Source organism: Camarhynchus parvulus, chromosome 7 (genome assembly GCF_901933205.1).
Source record: "Camarhynchus parvulus chromosome 7, STF_HiC, whole genome shotgun sequence".
Classification (NCBI taxonomy): Eukaryota; Metazoa; Chordata; class Aves; order Passeriformes; family Thraupidae; genus Camarhynchus; species Camarhynchus parvulus.
The window spans coordinates 8,128,111-8,149,539 of record NC_044577.1 but is presented as its reverse complement, the minus strand read 5'-3'; the positions used below and the strand labels follow the sequence as shown (position 1 = coordinate 8,149,539).

General features: G+C 38.2%; 1 protein-coding gene across 3 annotated transcripts in view; it reads right to left on the bottom strand.

Moving 5' to 3' along the window:
- Positions 1–2,819: 2,819 nt before the first annotated feature.
- MYO1B (myosin IB) overlaps positions 2,820–21,429 on the bottom strand; it is a 106,941-nt gene continuing 88,331 nt past the window's right edge. The window contains exons 22-31 of one of the 3 annotated variants that reach the window (XM_030952911.1): positions 20,104–20,190; positions 19,711–19,797; positions 16,949–17,035; positions 13,759–13,833; positions 13,228–13,362; positions 12,284–12,390; positions 9,664–9,796; positions 7,987–8,139; positions 6,974–7,101; positions 2,820–4,459 (exon numbers count right to left, since the gene is read on the bottom strand). In XM_030952911.1, coding sequence (XP_030808771.1) covers positions 4,336–4,459; positions 6,974–7,101; positions 7,987–8,139; positions 9,664–9,796; positions 12,284–12,390; positions 13,228–13,362; positions 13,759–13,833; positions 16,949–17,035; positions 19,711–19,797; positions 20,104–20,190 — 1,116 coding nt within the window. In that variant the 3' untranslated portion in view covers positions 2,820–4,335. The remainder of the gene's footprint in view (positions 4,460–6,973; positions 7,102–7,986; positions 8,140–9,663; positions 9,797–12,283; positions 12,391–13,227; positions 13,363–13,758; positions 13,834–16,948; positions 17,036–19,710; positions 19,798–20,103; positions 20,191–21,429) is intronic. The other 2 variants (XM_030952913.1, XM_030952914.1) reach the window with 2 other exon arrangements.

Sequence of the window (21,429 nt, the reverse complement as noted above, 5' to 3'; positions counted from 1 at the left end):
AATTCTCCACAATCCTCTCTCCACTCTGCTTCAGAAGCCCAGGGAAAGGGAGAGATCTGGTGCTGCTGAGGGAGTGCTGTGGGCAGAGTCACCCTGTAGGACAGAACGTGGCAGTTCTGGCCATGTCTGAACAGTCTGTGCTTAAAGCAGCCACTGCTCACACCTACTGCTCAATATTTCAGCAGAAGCAAGTTCTGCTCTGCCAATTAACTTTTTTTTTTTTTTTCCATGCACTAAACCTCCCTTTACCTTCAAGTCCAGGAGGAAACACTCCAGCGAGTAAAGTGTCACCGTAAGTGGGACTGACACATGAATGGTGTTGTCCTTGTGGAGGATGCCACTGCCTGAAACTCCTGAGCAGATCACACAGCTGCAGACAGACAGGTCTGCAGTGCAAACCCCCAAATCCTGGGCTGGAATGGCTGCAAGATCACACTACATGACACCAACCTTTAGCTGCATTTCATCTGGAAGGTCATGGGACAGGGCATACCAAAGCAGTATCCAGAAAATTTTGATTACTTTGAGGGGTTTTACAAAAATTGGCAAACAATTTTCCCTCCCACTTACAGTCATATGTTTGTGTAAGCTAAAAAACACTACAGTAAGGAGGGAAGTTAGACAGGAGGAGAGTCAGAACTCATTTGTTGGTCATAATAGAGATTCCCTCAAATTCACACTGCTCCACTTTGGTGTAAGTTCTGTGCATCCCCAGACTCCTGTCCAGTTCTGTCTTTGAAACATTTCTTGGAAAGTTCTAATGCCCAAAGCAGCACAGGTGTGTGCATCTCCCATCACCATCACACTGCAGAGCAATTCTTTAAAAATAACCATCATCATTTCCTACAGAATATGGAAAATATGCTGTGTTCTTCAAGATTAAGGATATAAAAGCTTAAGAATTAACAGTGATATTTTCACAGACTGGGGGAAAATTTTCTCATTTCACATAAAAATTTTGAATTCAGTCTTCATTTTCCACCCAGAAATGTATAGGAAAAGGCTTTCCTTTTGGCAAAAAAAAAGAAACAAATTAAAACTGATTTTACATTTTAGTTCCTTTTCTTCTGTAATTTGTCTGGTGAACAAAAATATTAAAAAGTCAGGATAGACTTATTAAGCACAAAAGGAGAGGAAACAGATCACAAGACATAACACATGGAATATGACAGGTTTGGGGCACAAAGCCATTTTTAAAAATCAAGTTTAACTGGCTATAGTATTGTTCTCAGGCAATTGGTCTAATGTTAGAAAAGTTGAGTTTGTAGAATTTTCAGCAAAAATTATGATAAGCAAAGGACTGAAAATGTTACTGTGAATCACTGAGGCTGGATCTTAAGGAATCACATATAAAATAAAAATTTCTTCTTTCTTCAAGTCACACACCAGTGTTGTGTACAATTAATCTAAAACCCAGTCACCTGCTCTTTTTGCAGTAAGAAAGATACAGATATAGAGAAAATATAGGTCTAAGAACAGAATTTTATTTGATTCTAGAAAGCATCATGCATCAATTTTTTTTCTTAATGATCCTTGCCCAGCTTTGAGATGAAAGAATAGCTTTTACAAAGTAAAAGGATGCAAAAGTAAGGTTAGCACCATAGGAGGAATACTCTTCTCTTTACAACTCCATTTGACAGACAGTGATAAAAGAAAACAGAAGAAAGGGACAAAAAAAAAAGCTAGTTAGTTAGGTGACCTTGCATTTTTATTTTCAACATCCAAGATACTTACATCTAAACATCAAGATACCATGGCTCTCTGAGCAATAGCTAATAATTCATGTTCAGCAAAACCTGCTCTGTACATTGAGAAGTATTCAAGAGTCAAAAGATAATTGTCACAAATTACCAGCTAATGTGCAAGGCAGAAATTGTTGGAGTCCAGAAAAAGAAAGGAAACAAGAGAAACCAAGGTGAGGAGTTTGTCCCTCTTCCAGTCTTTTGCAGGTATGGCTATTATGACTTGCTGCAAAGGTCAATAAAATAGAAGGGATGTGTACTGGAGCTGGCTGGGATGGGACAAATATCCTAATACCATCCTGTAATACCCTAGTTTCATGGGCCAAATATCCAGATGTTCTTAATCCACACTCTCCCATTTCTTACCTGCAAGCAACTACAGAATTACATCAGATTTCAAATGTTTGTTTTCCTTATTTTTTTATTAATTTTTATAACTTTCTTCATGCAGTTCTTACTGTAAGGTTTCCAAGAGAGTGAATAGTTTTACCAAATCTCCAATCTTCCCCAAGCAGAAATTCTAATACAGGATTTAGGAGTTTTAAATGCCATGTTGTCATCATTATGTGCTGTCTTCTTAAGGCAATGGAATAATTCCTTTCAAGTACCATAATTTTGCATCACAAATCAATTCTAGAATCTCCTTTGTAAGCATCTGTAATTGCAATACATGTAAAATTATTTAAATTTTATTAAACTATTAACCTGACTCATTTACTAGAAGGAAGGCTTGAACTACAACTATGAGGAAGAGGCAGCTTTTTGTCAGTTTGGGAAATACATCTTTTGATTACTCCCACCTTTCAAGGTCACACGTATGGACTTTTAACAGCAACATTGAAGCATCCTGTTAAAACAACTGCTTTGTATCCAAATCATAGGAAAACCATTTAATCCCAAAGCAGAGGGTGGTGTGACCCAAACCAGTTGTATTTTTCAAACTAATAACCATTAGCACCTGAACACCTATTGCAGTAAACACTGTTTTAACCTTGAACTACCCAGAGGAGCCTTTATCACATCACCACCGTGAGTGCTACATCACATCCCCACCGGGAGAGGAAGGAGACTCTGAACTTTTCTTTCTCTTTCTTTTATTTATGCTTGGACTTCCAGCACTGCACATCAGATAGCCAGGGTCTTAATCTGTCCTATATCAGACTGCAAAAATACAAGGCGCTTTCTCCACAAATCACAGAGTCACATCCCACAAACCCTTCACGTGAGCAGTTCCTTCCCTCTGGAAAAGCATCTCTCCTCCCAAGGATTTCAGCTAATGCTTCTGGCTTATAAAAGATTAAGTGCAATCAGTTACACTGAAGGTTTATAATGCGGCCCTTGATTGTATTTTCTGTGCACGCATTTACATCAGGCACACGAGTTATATAAAATAGTTTGGAGTACAAAAATATGGTTATAACATAGGAGTACCAAACAGCACAGAATTAGAACAGTTTTATTACCATAATACCAATTTATATACAGACCCCCAAATTAAAGATTTTTTTTCTTTTTTTAATTCTAAGTATCCGTCCCAAATTGACAGCTGTAGTGTACACTCTATAAACTGCAAATTAACAACACAGATCTATTTTAACCCCTACATTGTCTATGCAGTCTGCACCAATCCGCTCTCTTCCACACAAAAGCGTATTATAAATAATCTCACAAAATGTCACGTATGTTTTATTGCACATTGTACATGCCAATATTTAAAAGAAAGGCTCAAACCTTTCACTTGATAACTAACTGTTTAAATAACTAGCAGTTACTTGTGTTATGAATACTATTGCATTTTTCAGGCTCTAATCTTAACTCATAATTTAAAAGAAGAATAGCAGAACAGAAAATATGCCTTGAACTTTATAGCTTTTGTGAAACAAAGAAAAAAAGCTTCTTTAATTCTGCTGATCTCTACTTTATAAAGTCATTAAAAACATCTGACCTAATTAAAAATGCTGTTTTGAAATTTCTGCATGTTTTACTATAAAATTATGCATGTAGCTGCTTGTGCAATCATCTATTCCTTCTATTTTGCAGAATTAGATGTCTCTGTGCTGCACTGACCGGAAGGTTGAGTTACACAGGTCCTGGTGTGAGCTACAGGAGTTGCTTTATCAGCCTCTGCTCTGCTGGTCTGCACAGGGGCAGGACATGAGGAGCCTGACAGACTCCTGGACAGCTTGGGATAAAAGGACACCGGGCTCAAATGGCCACCCAGCATCAGGCCATGTATAATTCCTGTTAAGCACATCTCTAGACTAAGGAATACGAGTAAGTTACCATTAATATGTGGGTTTATGATATGCTGCACTAAAATATGGCTGCTAAACAAAGAGAATGATTGGTTGTATGACAGATATGTGCCAGCTGGTAAAAATGCCTCACTGGATAAAAATCTGCATTTTGAGGGTTAAAACTCTGGCATGAACAAAAAGATTTCAAAGTCGATCGATCAAATGTTTTGCCAAGGGTTTCTAAAGCTATTAGCCATCAACAGCTCCAGAAAAGGATAAAAATAGCAAAACCAAACCACTAAAATTGCACTATTACAAAGAAACAAGTCCATGAAAAGGAGAGTCACCAGCTGCAGTTAAGGGACAGCCACTTCGAGAAGCCGATTGTTTTTTCGCTTGCAAGTTGGGATGTTGCCATTTTTCTGGCTGCCTTGTATGAACTTCACACACACTTTGTCTTGTTTGAACTGGACCAGGAACCTAAGAGAGGGAATGGTAAAAACTTTAGTTAAGTGTGGAGAGGAAAAAAAAAGACACATGAGGAGCAGAAGCCTTTTCCTGCTGGTTCTAAGCATCACTCCAAAAGATGTCATTTTCAGTTCTGTATTAATAATAAAGACTTGGGGAATAAATAAAAAAGCCGTAGGTTATGGTATGGCTAGAATCTCCTTCAGGTTGTATCTCTTAATGATTGCTATTTGCCTATAACTGTGGACATTTTACAAGTTAGTTCTCTATTCCTTTAGAAAAAAAAGCAGTTTGAAACAGAATTTCTCATGTACCAGAAATGCAGCAAAGACAACTTCCAGCTACTTCACTGTTGGCCAAAGGGACTTCTCTGTTTTCATGGAAGCTCAACACTTCTGCAGCAACATTGGGAGTTCTCTTCTTCTTGATTTATGCTTAATTTATTACATCTGGTATTTGAGCAGCTCTCATATGTCTAATCCTTAGTCAGCCTTTATAGCCCCCTGCTCGGCAACTGGAAAATTCACTTCCTGCCCAGCAATCTCCAAATTTAGACATTTTCTACAGTTCAGGGTAAATTAATCTGGATTTGACTCTTCACTTTTTACTGGAAGGGAAATTTCACTGAATATGGAGAATTGCTTTAAAAAAAACCCACCACCACAAAAACCCAACATGTTCCTGTGGAGCCTCAAACCTCTCATGGATCTGGATAGTGAGATTAAAAGCAGTAAGCAAGGCAGTGCTGCCTCTTGGCTCACATGCAGTGCTTGCTGACCTAAAAAGTCCTTTGTAATACAGCCTTTTAGCATCCTTAAAAAGTCCTCCAGCAGAAGCCAAAAACTTCAAAGAATTTGCTCTGCAGCCGGAAACCACAAATCAAGCTGACGGCAGAGCTCAGGGGAGGAAGTGGCCTCTGCTGAGCCGAGCTGCCCTTGGGTCCTGCTTTCCTGCTGCACAGCCCAGGCACTCAGAGCTTGCTCAGCACTGCATTTCTGGGGTGCAGCATTAAGAGCTGCATCCCAAAAATGTGTGCAGCTCCTACAGCCGTTGTCTCATCACCAATGCTGCATTTTCCTACAGCCACTGTTCCGATATTATGCCTGTGAATGGTGTGTCTCCTCCTCAACAGAGCCCTGCATCAACAGCATTCTTACATCAGCTCTCTTCCCAAAAAGCAGAGTAGTCAAAATAAGGCCACATTTTCTCCTCAGTCCCTAGCTTGTGTCTAAACTCTAGCAGGCAGAAGACTCCTGCTTCACCATCAACACAGATGGGACTGCAAACAGCTTAAAATTATTTAGTCTGGATAAACTCAATAGCAGTACGCACACGAATGTTTTTAATCTGCAAGAGAAGAAACAAAAACCACATCCCAAAAAGCAAGACTCCCTGAAAGCAGGCTGTTTTCCAGACCTAAGGCAAGCAGGCTGTCCAGACTAGTGCAATGCATGCTTAAACTTAGCTTTAGTAGTTTACGCCTTTGTAGCCCCCCTTAAACCAGAAACTTACTGGGGATAGCCACACTCTTTTAGAGACTAAAAAGCACATACTCTTGAGGAAATTAAATGACATCTGGTAACAGAACAAAGGAAAACGGCAGATTTTATTTTCAAGGAAAAAGCAAAATTAGCCTTTTAATAAATCCTCAAATCTGAACACAAACTATACCCACTATCATGACAAAGACAGTATGGTGCAGCCAGAAGAAATGGTTCAGTTTTTGCCTACGGGAAATTTACTTCACCATTGTTAAAGGGCCCCAATTTTCCTTCTTTATTCAAGATGAATAAATCTACCTAATCAACATTACTGAAAAGAGGGGCCACTTCACAGAACAAAAGTGGCACATGGCAATGGTGGACTAAGTGGGAGACTTCCTCAGCCAGCTTCAGGAGTTCACACACAAACACCTTTATTCCATGGCTAAAAACACCACAAGGGCAGTCCTTTTTTAAGACCAAAATATGAAACTGTACCAATCAGAAATAAATATTATTTTGAGATGCAGACTTTTCATCAAACAAAGCTTTTTTACAACCAAAAACTCCCAACAACAGGTTGTTACAGCTTCAAAACAGAGACAGAGCTTCATATACCTACATTGGACTGGGGACAGGCTTTGTATTCTTTTTGGGCTGTTTTCAGAAGAACTTGGCACCTAGTGTCCACTCTAAACTATAAATATCTCACAGTAATCTGTGAACTTTTTAGTCACACACAAAATTGTTCTCTTAAATGTAGTAACTCTTGATTATTTCTACAGCAGCAATTGTGCTTCACAGCTCTATTTGAAACTACTTTAACAAAAGCCCATTTTCTGTAATGACTTTCAGGGATGTAAAAGCCAAAATGAATACTATAAAAGAGTACACACTGAAAGCTGGATCCTTCTCTACAAGTATTCTGTTAAGAGAAAAGAAGTATTAGCTACACAACAGTGTTTTGTTATTCTGACACCAAATACTTGACTTTTTAGCATGCTGCACTGAAGCAAATGTACTCTTAAGCAAACAAGAAACATACTCATCAGATATCTCAATGTTGAGCTTCTGTTTGGTTTGGCTGAGGGTAGTGCGGTAAAGTTTAGTGGCCATTTCAATAAGGTGATCGCTGCTGAGCAGGAAATCTCCTTTACTGGCAGCTTCTGAACCCTGAAACAGGAAGGAAACCAGTTAGGACTACCAAAACCTTGAGTATGGTTAAATGGCAGCCAAGCAGGAGGGTTTACAAGGAGTCTTCTCTTCACAGTTTAAGGAAACGACAATCTTTTGTCTTGCAAATTAAATAGGGATTGCAGTGCAGTGTATAGGATCAAAATACCATCTGCACCCAAATAATCTACAAATCAGGTGAGAAAGGTGAAAAAAAAATCCCTTCAGGCCCTAAAGGAGGGTCATCATTTTCCTACAAAATTGCAGTGTTTCTGTATCCCTTGTCTGGATACACCACAGCAAGCTTCCAGTACTTGTGGAAAGGAACAAAAGCAAATTACCAACATCGGGATTAGGATGATGGCAGTGAGTATGAAAAGACACTGTATATAACAGTCTTCAAATTCATTTAGGTTAGAATACAGATGCCAGCTTAATGATTTTAGCAGAGCAATGGTTACAGTGCAGTGAGGCAAATATAGCACTGAGCTAAGTTCTCTAGAACTGAGTAACAAATTAACTGTGTCTCAACGGCGACTTCTTGGCATCCCATAAAGAAGAGAGAAATATTCTACCAGTATATGCAAGAAAAGCACTGGCACAAGGCACCTGAACCATATTACAAGTGGAAAACTCTGATCCTGAAGAGACTGCAGTGAAACACGAAGTCTGATTTTCACAGTTAAATGATTGTTCATAATGTAATAAACCGTTCTAATTTGGCTTTAGTAGCTTTAAATCAAAGTTTTTTCATCTATGGCAAAGTTCAATAAATTTCTAAGCCTACAAGCTAAGCGCCTATGGTTTAATGCTACAAGATAATTAACAAACAGGTTTCACATCACTGCACATAAAACATATTATTTTGTAATAGTGGTAACCAACCTCCTTGAGGTGCACAGCAAAGAATCCATCATTTTGGGAGCTCATGGACACTTTGGTAACATCGCCCAGTGGAACCTCTGACTTGATAGTCCCAGATTTTTGATCGGCAAGAAGAACGTTATTTTTGGTTAATAAGAAAATCCTGGATGCAGCCTGTGAAAATGCAAAAATGCAGATCATTGTCCACGTGAGGAGAGAGCTGGTTTTCATCAAGTACCTACTAAGACTCCAAGGAGTTCACAGAGTTAAAAAGTTTGGCCCACATTAGCAAATATGAACATTTGATGTTCTGTAAAAGCTGCAGATCAGTTAAAATCAGGTCAGATTTATTTATGTGTCTAATTATAGGCTGAGAAGCTTAGCTCATTTTGGCACATATGCTTAGGTATAAACAGTTCCTTTAATTACTGGCTTACAGCTGTAAAATTCAGAAAGTCAAACTCTGAAACTATGCAAATCAGGATAACCTCATTTCTCATGCTCTTTAAATCTCCAGGAAAATCATCACACACTAAGTCTCCATATTGAGCATTATTCACCAAAATGATGATGCAGAGGAACACAAATCACATAAGTACTTTTCAGAGTTATGTTCTCCTCCCTTTATCTCTTGGAAGGGGATCCTTCCCGTTCTCTCTCCTCCCTTTAGGAGGATAAGCATTCACATTTTCAAAAGACAAGTATTTTTAAAGCATGAAATGTGTGTTCTTAAATTTGTCTTAGAAAACGGTAAGAAAGAGAAATTAGAACTTAATCCACATACACATTTTTCTCCTGTAAACTTTTAGAGAATAAAATCTTTATTAAAATTAAGAAGTAGCTGCCTTAAGCACATAGAACCATAGTTCATTAATTTTTTTTTAATCTTGAGAGCTGTAGCCTATGAAAATACAGGAAAGATATTGTCTTAATTTAATTAGTTTCTTCTAAACCAGAAAATTAACTTGGCATCAACACTGGGCAACCTAATTTCACTCCTAGAAATGTATAAATGACATCTACATCTGAGAAGTTGACATCTACTACTTCTAATATTCAGACAGATACGGTGAAAGCAATTAAGTTTACTAAAGCAGAATAATACTTCCTGTTTTAATAAGTATAATTTAAATGCAAAATGTGTTCTATGTTGGCAAAATAAAAAGGTACACACCATATTTAACAACTTTATTCAAATGATACAAGAAACCTGCCTCTTCCTTCCAAAGAGCTTTGGAAGACAGGTAAAGCTAGAAGAGTATGCCACTCATCATTTTAAAAGATAATAAAAAGTGACAATCAGAGCTTGACTGACAGCATGGACTGTGAAAAGTTAAGTTTTCTAAATACTTAAGATATTTGCTAAATGTTTATTTTCTTTAATTGGCAAATAGAAGATCTTAGCTGAGTACAGAGAGTACATTTAGTTGTGACACAATACAGTCTGTTACCAGTTGATGAGATACCTTTTTTGTTTGGAAAAGTGACTGGAAGCCACAAAACAAGATTTTAGTAATCTTTATGTAAATTTAGAAGACATGTTTAAAATCACCAAGTTACATAAAACCACCATTTCCAGTCTTGCCCTTAAAAATACACATTATTTAAAAAATCCTCAGACTATTACAAATTTCATTTTCAATGTATTTATAACAAAAATGATCCACCCTTCTGGATAAATCAAATCCATGTGATTACCTTCCCATTGGCTCTATTGATCTTATTGACAACTTCTGCAATAATGATCTTTTCATCCACAGCATCTTTGAGCTTTTTGTACTTGGGGTTCTCGCTGATCTCCAGGTAAGCCCCTTGGAACGGCTGCCCAACACTGCAAAGGAAACACGAGCTAAACATGAACCCCAGGCAAGAAGCAAACCTGACACCAGCACAGGCTTCGTGAGGAGATGCACCAAATATAATTTTCAATGATGGTGAATGAAGAGAAAGTTATCAACAAAGATACAATAGGATGGGGTTTTTTCTTGCTCTGGAAGCATTTTCCAATTAAATGGGCTAAATTGCTTTGGCTATCAGACACGTGAACATCCTTGCAGATGCAGTCAACTGTAATTTGAAATCACCCAGTGGGAGCCTCTGTGAAAGCAGAAAATAAAACCCCAGTAGGACTGACACACTATTGATGCTGACAGGCAGGACTTCAGTGACAGACATGAACTTGCCTTCAAGATCTGCTGTTGTTTGTGAAACATGCAGCAGCTCCTTGTCAAGTTCCGCTGCACTTGCAAACTCCCCCGTCTTTACACACCTCAGGGTGTTAAAACAAGGCCTTCCCTACAGATCAAAAACTGATGAATTGTCACTGCTTGCTTTGTTTGCAAATCACTTTAAAAACTGTGATCTAACTTCAGTCAAAGCTTTGCCAAGACTGGAGCCCAGGAGAAACCAATGCGTTATGTGGAACAGCACTGCCTTTGCATCTCTGGCACACAGAGATGGGAAAGAAGAGGAAGGATACTGGAATTTTAGTACCCACAAGTCCCTCTTTCTTCTTAAATAATTATACTACAGACAGAAAATTAGCCACATCCTATGAACCATTATCATACTAATTAATCAGAAACTTTATACAGTAATTTTCTCTACCCTTAGGCCAATTGAAAAAACAAAACAAAACAAAACAAAACAAGAGTAGGAGCTAATCAGCTCTGAATACCAGAGAAGAAGAGATGGAAATGTTTCTAAATGAATGCAGGGTAGGGAAAGCATTCCAACTTTCCACCACGTTGGAGCTTTGGGGCTTTTTGGTTTTTATTAATTAGCAGTATGAAACCATAGTCAGCAAAACAGTAGATTCCATGTGGACTTCATCCCTGACCAAAGGATGACAAGTCATAGCTAAAACTGAAATTAATCAACAGTTCCCTTATCACATATACCACTTAAAAATGTCTTGGATAAAAATTACTCTCATATATATACACATATATAAATATAAATATAGATATAAATTTAAAAAATATATCTCTGTGTGTGTGTGTATTTTGCTGTAGGTTATTTCACTGTTCAGCCTTGGTGTAAAAAGTACCAAACCAGGGATATAAATAGAATTCCTTCCTTTCCAAGGAGCTCTATGCTGAGCAGATGTATACTGACTAAAACCTAGAAAAACCTGCTTGCTCATAGGAAAGTCCAAAGGCACCATCTTTCTCTTTTCCCAGCAGCATAGAAAGACATCCCAAAGCAAATAAGGAATAGACCACAAGCTAGCATATATAGCCATTAAGTAAGTGATCTACTGAAGGGGGAAAAAAAGAGAAATGTACACTGAGCCCATTACAGGAAAACAGGAAATGTCTCAATAAAAAAAATGACACAAAACCAAGGAAACACACAAACAACAAGCAGAGCTTGTCCATGCATGGAACTGTTCCCATAAACTCTTGCAGATTCCCGTTCCTCCCTCTGCTGAACCTTGCTTCCCATTCTATTTGCTCCTGCTCAGCTCAAACTACAGCTTCTAAGAAAAAACTCTCTCGAGATCGACAAGATGGTTGTTTTCAAGAAAAAACACAATTTATAAGCTTGTATTCACTTAAAAAGGGTAAGCCAATTTATATCAAGGACATCATATCTCTCTGTTGTCAATTTTACTGCATACCAGAAAAAGTGTATTCCTTAAATAAAATTAGATACTACTGCACTTTCTCGAATAATGCTGGCTCTGTAGATAGCTATGACAAGAATCTGTCAGTTTTAAAGAACTCAATAATCTGAGAATCCAAAATACTTATTTGCAGAGATTTCACATTATTAAAAGAACAAGGAAAAAATATTCTAAAATTGAAATAGAAATTTCTTTTAAGTATCTTTGCAAAAAGATATGCACCAGTGTATCTAACTATTAAATTAAGTCTGAACACAGGAGAGCTCCCCAGCACAGCTCACCTGGGAGTGAGTGACATTGTCGCTCAGAGCCTTCCAGCTCACTCTACCTTTATTATTGCAGGAAACAGCCTGAAGGGAATGAGGGGAAAGGGTGAAAGTTGTTCCCACCTGCAAGTTCCCCAAATCTGTAAGGTATAAGTGGGTCAAGGAGGGTTAGAACAACAAACCACCATGGATTTTGGACAGAAGTTCTTGCTATCACAGGACTGGTGGCTGTAACAATGTCTAAGTTTGCTTCTAACCGAGGTCAATTTTCAGGATGGTAAAGGCAAATGACAGAGGGATGTTGTCAAGCAAGGAAAATGGACTTTCCTGCTTAACATGAAGCGTGAAATCTTACTTCGTTTCCCAAATCTATGTAAGGATATTGAATTTCTGGTACACTAAAAGCAGCAGAATCAGTCATTACCTGGCTGGGTATAAAGCCTTCTTGTCCTTGAAAAGTTCACTTGCTTCCAGTTTTTCTTCATATATAAGCTTTTGCTGATCTGTGAACTGATCTCTGTACTTTTTACACTACAAAACAGGATATATTAAACAAACCATAAAATTATCTTTCCCAATCTCACAGCACCACAGACTAATGTTTGCTCATTGCTCAAGATGCACATTCTTTGTATGCTTCTGAAGTGATTCAGCTCCATCCTACGTGCCACTGATAACAAACAGGGGAGGTGTTTTGCTCCTCACCCATTCTAGATACTTTTGAATTACACCAGAACCAATATATAAAACATCTCATGTAAGTATGAACATGAGCTTAATCTATGAGACCCATTCATTGGAAGAGTGCGCTAAAAATGTTCACAAAAATATGAATACAGTTCCACAATTTTGGAAGTTTATGTAGGCAGAGAGAAAAAAAAAGACACAGCTGACAGGGTGAGTTTTGCAGGCTCAGAAAGAAAAACTGTTCCTTGACAATTCACAGAAAACACAGCCCACAAGATCAGTAAAACATCCCATCAGCACTTGTACAGATTCTCGCCGTTCTCTCCGTCCAAAGATCCAAAACAAATTTCAGCTAACCACAGCTCATAAGTAAAAAATTCCACCCAGCACTTCCAACGTTGGTCTAAGTCCTGGCCATGGACACAAGTATTACAAGCTATTAATTAACAGGCTGATGGCAGGAAGCAAACCTCTCTGCCTAGCCCCAGAAAGGAGTAGCCAGGATAGTTATATCCCCTACAGGCCAAAGGCAGTGATCAAAAAACCTACTCCTTCCAAAGAAATAAAATTATCCTGGCTGGAATCAAAGGAAACACATCCTAAAAATAGACCTTTTGTGAACAATACTGTTGAAAATCATGGGAAGAAGATCTGCACAGACTGGACCAGAATGTGTCCTACCCTCCACAAATGGAAAATCCTCTTTAGCTCCTTGTGAGTTGATTCCAAGAAAAGGTAAGGCCTCGCTGGCCAGTTTTTATCTATTGGTGATAAAGAAGGCATCTTATTCTTCATTTCCAAGAAGTATTTTTGCATCTGTGATAAAATTGAAGCAAGATGTTTTATTAATGTTCAAATATCAGAGTTATTGAAGTTTGCAAGGAAAAGCAGATGCTCTGTGATTAAAAAGCACAGTGACCAAACTGCAACTCTCAGCTCTCATAAACCACAATATGGATTTTCAAAGCCAGGTATATTGAGAAATGAAGATTTAGGTATCACAGAAGTGTGGCAAATACTTAGTACCATTCTTATACCTCCAAACATTATCACTATCCTTTCCTTACAATATCAGAATATTAATTTGTCACTTTTCCATGTGCTTGGACATTTCCTTACAAAGACTATCATAACACAACAGCTACATTTGATAGAAAACAAAAACTTAAAACACAGGAAATGTACATGTACTTTGTACAGATATATACATACAATTCTCTGAAGGGTAAATTCATAAATTTTTCTTCCAGCATTGGCTCTGAAGAATTTCCTGTATTCTCTACGGACCTGGAAAGTTAAAAAAACCCTCAAAATGAATATAAAGAATGCATTTGTTTGCATAGGTACTTTCTTAACAAGCTCTATGATAGAAAACATTAAAACAAGCATACATACATGCAAAGGGTTCCCTGAAATAGGAACATCACCTGGTCACACTTAAATTATGTGAAGCAGACCATGGACCACGATGTCTGAAAGATACCTCAGCTGACCTGAGTGCAATAATTTGCAAACTCATCAAGAAATTTGAAATGCTTCCCTCCAAAAAGGCAAATTATTCAAATATGTCGAATTCACAGCATGAATCTCTTTTTAATAGGCTTTTGCATAAAGCTGGACTGGAAAAAGTGAGGCATCACCAGTGATGATAAAATTTTCTTGTGCCTGAAGTGACACTTATTTGATGTTAATTACAGAGTTAACTGGTGGATTTTTCAGATTTTTCTCCTTTAAAATTCTTAATATACAGAGTTTGCTATAATAAAAAGGGTTTGGTTTTTTTTTTCAGAGCAGACTTCTGTATGAGAAAATTCTTTTCACACACAAGCAGTCTTCATTCCAAAAGAAAAATGGGGTTTTGGTGCTTGGTAAGAGCAGAGAATCAACACAAAGGTTGCTTAATATCAGCAAGCTTGATATTTGCTCCCAAAATTTATTTGAAAACCAATGAAATTTTTTTAAAAATCAAAAAAGTAATCGTCGTAACAGTTTTTGCAAGTGATATTAATTTTTAATACATACTTGGAAGTGCAAGTTTTAGAGTACTTGTTTTGCCTTTTGTATTTTATCAGTGCTAATTAGCATAGACCAAAATTCAGAAAAAGCAGTTAGGGAGAACCCAACTGGTTTGCAGTTTTATGTGACACCCAGGCTCACCTCAAATCAGCTGAAACATCCCTCAAATTTCTTTGCAAACTCTGGCACAGTCTGCAACACACCTGTTATGGGTTTTGGGCAAAACCCAGGGAAAACATCATGGCTTTGCATAATTTACCCCAGAGCAAAATTTAGTGGGTTTAGCTAACTCACTAAGTGTTGCTGGCTTCTCTGTAACCAGAATATAAAGGAAAACCCATAGTATAAAATCCCCTTCGATTTACAGAAAAAAATTTACCCCTTTCTGCCTCACAGTAATTCATGCATTTTAAGATAAACCAGCATTTGGAAAGCAAGAATCTGTCTCCATTTGTGGACAAATACACCCACAGGTAAACAGATTTTGCTTAATTATACATTAAGATGCACCAACAAAACTGGCAGCATTCAGCTATCATCATTCCATGCAAATTCAGTGCATATTTTTTTCCTCATCACTTTATGAGAAAAAAAATATCAGAGTTCTTATTCACTCATTTTCTGCAAGGCTTAGTGCTCTATAATTAGAGTACATCCTTTATTAATTATTCAGGGATGGTAATTAACACACTCAAAGCCACTCCAACCACAATCATCCCAAATCTCACCATAGATTCTCCTTAATGATCTTGCTTTATATTATTCTTTGCGAGCTGCAAGGTGTGCAAATTAATTTGGAAGAAAGGGACTAATAGACACCCACGCATCCTATTGGTGCTGCAGGGAAGCTGCAAAGCAAGCACTGAGAAATGCAAGCTGCTCCAGAAAAGCCTAAATCTGGAAAGTACCACAAATGCTATTAAAATCTACTTGGCATACAATTAAAAAAAAAAACCCAAAAACTAAACAAAATCCTCACAACTTATTGGTTTCATCTTCATTGCTTTTATCAACTTTAATTCTTCAGCCTCACAAGTCATAGGTGAAAACACTTTGCCTTCAAACTGCCTGTGGTAACAGTGATATATTGGAATAACAGACTACAGTCTTATTCAGAAAAATCTGTGTATTTCAGGTGAGATGGAAATTGAAAATGTAGCTTACGCTATTTAACAAACTCACTGAAAGCCACAGACTGCAGAAATGTATTCCTGCTGTAATGTGCCTTAAAGGTTTTGGAGTCATCAGCTTGCATTTAAATGCTGCTGTTTGATATAAAATGGCCTCTAAGGTCTCAGGAGGGACATATCCTTGTTTTAAAATCATAAAAACAGACCTACTTTGGCAGTAGTACCTAAAGTGCGATTCTGATCTGCAGAATGACTTGTTAAAATGGCTCCTTTGTATTTTCCAGCTCTGGTTTCCATGTATGTATTGCAATGGATTTTTTTTTAATATAAATGAACATGTATTATATATAATTATATGTTTTCTAACTATTTTTCCCATTTCATCACTGTCAGGATAAGTATAAGAATACGAGACCTGAACTTTACTCTGCATTGTCAAGTGAATTGTTCCTTTCATACCCCTGTAGTCCAAAATATCCCTATTAGCAGAAGTCACTCCCAAACCAAACAGATTCTGATTTCCGCAGTTCTTCAGGACTGCATCTGTAAAACTGTGTTATGTAAATCATTTGGGCACAGACCTGAAACATCTGAAGATGCCATTTTCATAGTCTATTTACAGAGCAGAACTACATTTTTCCAGATTACAGATGCGTTTTCTTTTGCCAACCAGTCCTTGAAAGCAAGGGATGGAAAACAAAACACTTTCGTGCATCTCAGTTTTTCTAGGAATCCATGGCTGCCACAAGCCACAGGTAATGCAATGCCAGGCCCCAAAAAGGCTGCTGGATGCAACAGGACATGACCACTGGCTTTAACCCTGCCCTCCTCAATACTGGGATCAGGGGTCTACTGTGAGCAGCAGTGAGAGTCAGACACTTCCACCCTACTTCCCATTCTAACAAGCAGAGGTCACAACAAGAAAATACATCCTTGTAATCTTTCCAGATAGGACCTTTGCCAAGGTAGGTCAGTTTTTAAAGTCAACAACTGTAATAGAGTCCCTTTTATCTGACTTTTGTCTTCCTGTGATTGCTGACAAAAATCCCCCAATGCCTCAATGGTGCTGTAAGTGAGGCAAGCGAGGCAATGTCAGCTTATGACTTTTTCAGCCAAGTCCATGACAAAGTTAAACAATGTGTAAAAAAACCACCCCTTCTAGTGAGCCCACACAACTGCTTGTTTATTAAGTGTTAGTAAGGTGTGCCACGCTCCATTGAGTTGACGTTGACAGATGGGAGTGTTGGAGAAAGTACCTTCAGTCCAAGCCAGTAAGCCCAAATGACTGCCACAGCATGCTTACGCCTAGCCTCCTCCTTCAAGCGTTTCAACTCCCTCCGAGCCTAAAAGGTTCAGAGAGTGAACAAGAGAGACAGCCGGGAGCAGACAGCGCCAGCGCCGCTCCCACACCCAGCAGGGGAGGGATGGAGGAGCAGCGCTCGACCTTGGGCGCCCAACACGCTGCGGGAGCCGGTGCGGAGCCACGGAGAAGCTCCAAAAGCCTCCACTGCTGCTGATGTGGCATGCCCAGGTGGGAATTTTGTTATTCAGCCCTGTTATTCACTGTCAGCCCTTCCTCCTGCTCTTCTGTGCACACCTCCCATGAGTTGATTCTGATGGGAGGGCTTTGCCTGCAGTTTCACAATCAAAGTGATGCACGTGGAAATCAAGACTTACTAAGATCTCAATATCTAGTCACTTCTTCCACCGGCAAGTGCCTGGGCAGGACAGAATCAGCTCTGAAACTATGTGTCATGGTGACTTTCCAGCATTGTAATGAGGGCTTTTATCCTGGAGGTTATTTTTTATTTTGATCTTTATGTGTTAAAATAAAATCATCTCCAGCCATGTTAAAATCTCCATGTTAAAATGATGTCTGTCTGTGGAATTAGCAGTAAGGCCATCAAACCTAGTGCATTCCTCACATACAAAGAGATAGGCACCTTCCTACCTTTCATCAATCATTCCATTTTAGGAAAGCAATTTGAGGCATGTGTGGGCAACTTAAGAGAATGTCGTATTTTAGGAGATACCAGCACATTTTTTGTTCAGTTATCTGATGACAACACTCAAGGAAGAGTTTCAGTATTACAGGCTCACTCAGTCAGAGCAGCTCTAGCGCTGTATCTGCACTTGTCAAGCTGCAAGTTATCAGACGTGTGCAGCAGCAGTTCCAGCCTGTGCCAGTAATGCTCTTCTGGTGCAGCTGGAAAGGTTAACGTGCAGTAGATGTAGACTCAGAGATTATGTTTTCACTCATCTGCTTGGCAGAAAAGCTCCTACTGCACAGCAATGTAAAAGCAAGAGCTATGCAAAGCTAAGTATTTGTCTACCTTGTGAAAAGGAAGGAAACTGAGTACTTGAGGCTCACTCTTGTTTTGCTTTTGTTTGTTTGTGGGTTTTTTTGGTAAAGCAAGAGACTTCTGATGATGACTTTTGAAAATTTTTGTTCTAAATATTCCCCCAGGAAAAGATAAAATATCACATCAATAAAAAGTTCTCTCTCTTACCAGAGACTGTAATTATTTTTCTAATCTTAATTCAGTTCAGATTATTATCTTTATATTCATATATATTATTATATTTAGATTATTTATAGTTAAGGAATATGGAGACAATTTTTCACTGAATTCCTGTGAGCCAGTTGATAAATATAACTATTAAACCATGTTAAAAATTATCCAAATCTACTAAACATTTAAATGAGGAACTTTAACATGGTTAACACTATTGCATCCACTGGATCTATCTATTGCATTTATCTGGATGTATCAAAGGACTACCCTAAAACTATGAAAACAAATATCTCTTCTGCAGTACTGAGCAATATTTTGGTGAAAGGCACTCTGGTTAAAAACAAAATAAATTCTCAATGTATTCTGCTTAATCAAATGCAGAGGAAACTGTGTTTCTGTCAAATTATACCGTTACCTAAATATCAAGCTAGAGCTGAAAAGTTCCAAAGACTCCCTAGTATTAAGGAAGTTCTGTACATGTTTGTTTGGATTCCCAGGGCTGCCATTTTGCTGGAAATCTAATAGATTTATACCAAAATAGCAAAGGTCAAACACAGCATTATACTCCAGATGTAATTTGAGCACGTTTCTCCATCCAGTTGGCAAGGTGTTCTAACAACACACCCACAACCATAAATAACAACTGAAAAATGTTTTAAATCTAATGTATTTATGGTTTTCAACTAAATTAGGAATTTATTAATTGAAACCAATATATTTTTGACCTCTAGTGAACAGCATTTCAAATGTTCACATAACCCGCAACTACAGGCTGGGGATTAGCAAGAATCTTTCAGTGGGACTTTGCTTCTGAAAACAAACAGCTGATGCTGAAATTCCTGGGATTTTTCTAGAGCTGTAAGTTTAGAATTGCAAACTAACATCATTTTCTGCTAAAAGATCAGCTCATAAAATTTTGCTTTACTTATGGTCATTAAATTTTTTTTACTGGTTCAAATCACAGCCAGAGAATCAATTAAACCAATCATAATTAGAAGTAATGAAACTTAATAATGTTGGTTTGAACTTGTAGATGAAGACTGTCCAGGATACAGATTATAATAAGTGGTGAAAATCTCAACTGGATCACTAACACAGTGTCACTGAAAGCACTTGTTGGGGGCATGGGGAGGAACACAGCAAAAAACCCCAACCGTCTCTCCCCCCACAAACCACACTTTGCATATTGACATGTAGTTAAATGCATTTCCTAATTTCAGATTACTGCAGTCCAGTCATTTTTAATCTAGTCTAATGGCTTGTTAGTGCAAACCTGTAACTTGGTTGCCATGCAAAGTATTTCCTACTCTACAAAAAACTGACATACACAATGCTATCAGATTTATTAGGTGTGGCATGAATGGAGATGGAAGGAATCGATGATCATGCTCTATTACTTAAGAGTGAATTGTATTAGTCATTAATTCTCACTATGAAATAGTGATTAAATGCTGATGTTGTTGAGCAATGAAGGGGGGACATGTGGTATGTGCATGAAGTACCTTATATCCAAGCCAGAAAGCCCAAATAACAGCAATAGCATGTTTATTTCTAGCCTCGTCTTTCAGTCGTCTCAGTTCCCTTCGTGCCTGTGATGCATTTGAAAAGGGGATATAGAAAAGCTTAGGAAAGAAAAGGTTACTGCAAGTTCCCATTGGTGCAAGAAAGAAAGCAAGTAACCAGTCACAAACAGCAAAAATTAAAGCGTGTCCCAGCTTCCCAGACTGCACCAGCTACAACATGTTAGCAGCAAAGAGAAACCAAAAAAAAAACCAGTTTAAGCAGTCAAAGCAGTTTAAGGCACTGACAGTATTCCCAGATAACTATCCTGAGGGACATCCTTCTTCATTCCATGTAGAGACACACAGCTGCACAGTTTGTAGCCATTCTCTTACCTGGGTACCATGCCAGTAAGCAGCAATTACTGTGGCAGCCTCATTACAACGCTTCAGATGCTTCAGCTCCCGAAGAAGTTTCCGAGCCTGCAAACAGTTTAAAATGTTCTTTCTTTTAAAATGTTCTTTCTTTCTTTTGACTAACTAGCTTTTCATATTTTTGAAGTAGGGCACTGCAACTTGTAAATCTAGGCAAAACCAAAAAAACATTGCCTCCAAATCCCCAAGCAAATACATTCACACATGCTGCCCAGCCTCAAATTTGCTGCTCCAGGGAGGATTCTATGCTGCAAGGCTGGGACTGGCAGGTTAGGGGATCTTAGTTCAATGCTCAGTTTTCTCCCAGATTTGCTGCATTACCTGGGATATCTACATGTCTGTTTGCAAATGGCAACAATGGTTTTTTCTCCATACAGTAAATGTCTGATCCATTTAGAGTGCAATAAAGAATAAATCCCAAGTAAATTGTTTGGCTTTAGGTCACACTAAAGGCTGCTGTCACACCAGGCTTTCATGCACAATGCTACTGCAAAAGAGCTTGTTCTCCAATGGCAAACAGTAAACCATAACTCAAGACGATGCTTTTAACCCAGTTTTCTTCAAATAATGCTCATGGGAAAAGACAGCACATCAATAGTTAGACTGAAAGGATATTTTTAACTCACTTAAAGAAAATCATAAAGACAAAGTAAAAAGCCAGAGAAACAGCAAATCAAATCACATCACCTTATTGCTGGCAAACTTTAAAGCCTTCTGGACAGGAGACACTATTTACACCAATAGCACTAACTGCAGCCCCTTCCTTCCCTGTCTGACAGAAAGGAAACTGATTCCAGAACTAAAGACAGTTCTCTCTTTCTAACTAGAGGGGAAAGCCAGCTTTAGCAGGTGAAGAAAGGTTAATAAGAAAATAGAAGAGCCCAGGGTTGCTTTTTTTGAAGATGGTCAGCAGTAGTCGCTTTGAGCATCATGGCTGCTTTCATGTGAGCTGTTAATCTCATTTTTACCTCCTATTAAAGCATCATTCCTTAAATATCTACTAGGATGCATGATTATCCCTTCACAAAGTACAAACCTCTCAGAGAAGAAGTGAAGTTGTGGCAAACTGAGGCAGAGTACAAGTCCACAGCAATAAACTACTTTCACAACACAAGTACACTTTCACTCCTCCCCTCAGCAGACAGAGGAGAATAGATTATTTAACCCAAGTAACATATTGCCCAGGCAGCCCAATCTCTCTATTTTAATCCTGCTTTCAATTTGATTCATCCTTTGAGAATCCTATTAAGCACAAAATAACTGCCAACCACAACTTGTTTCTTCCAA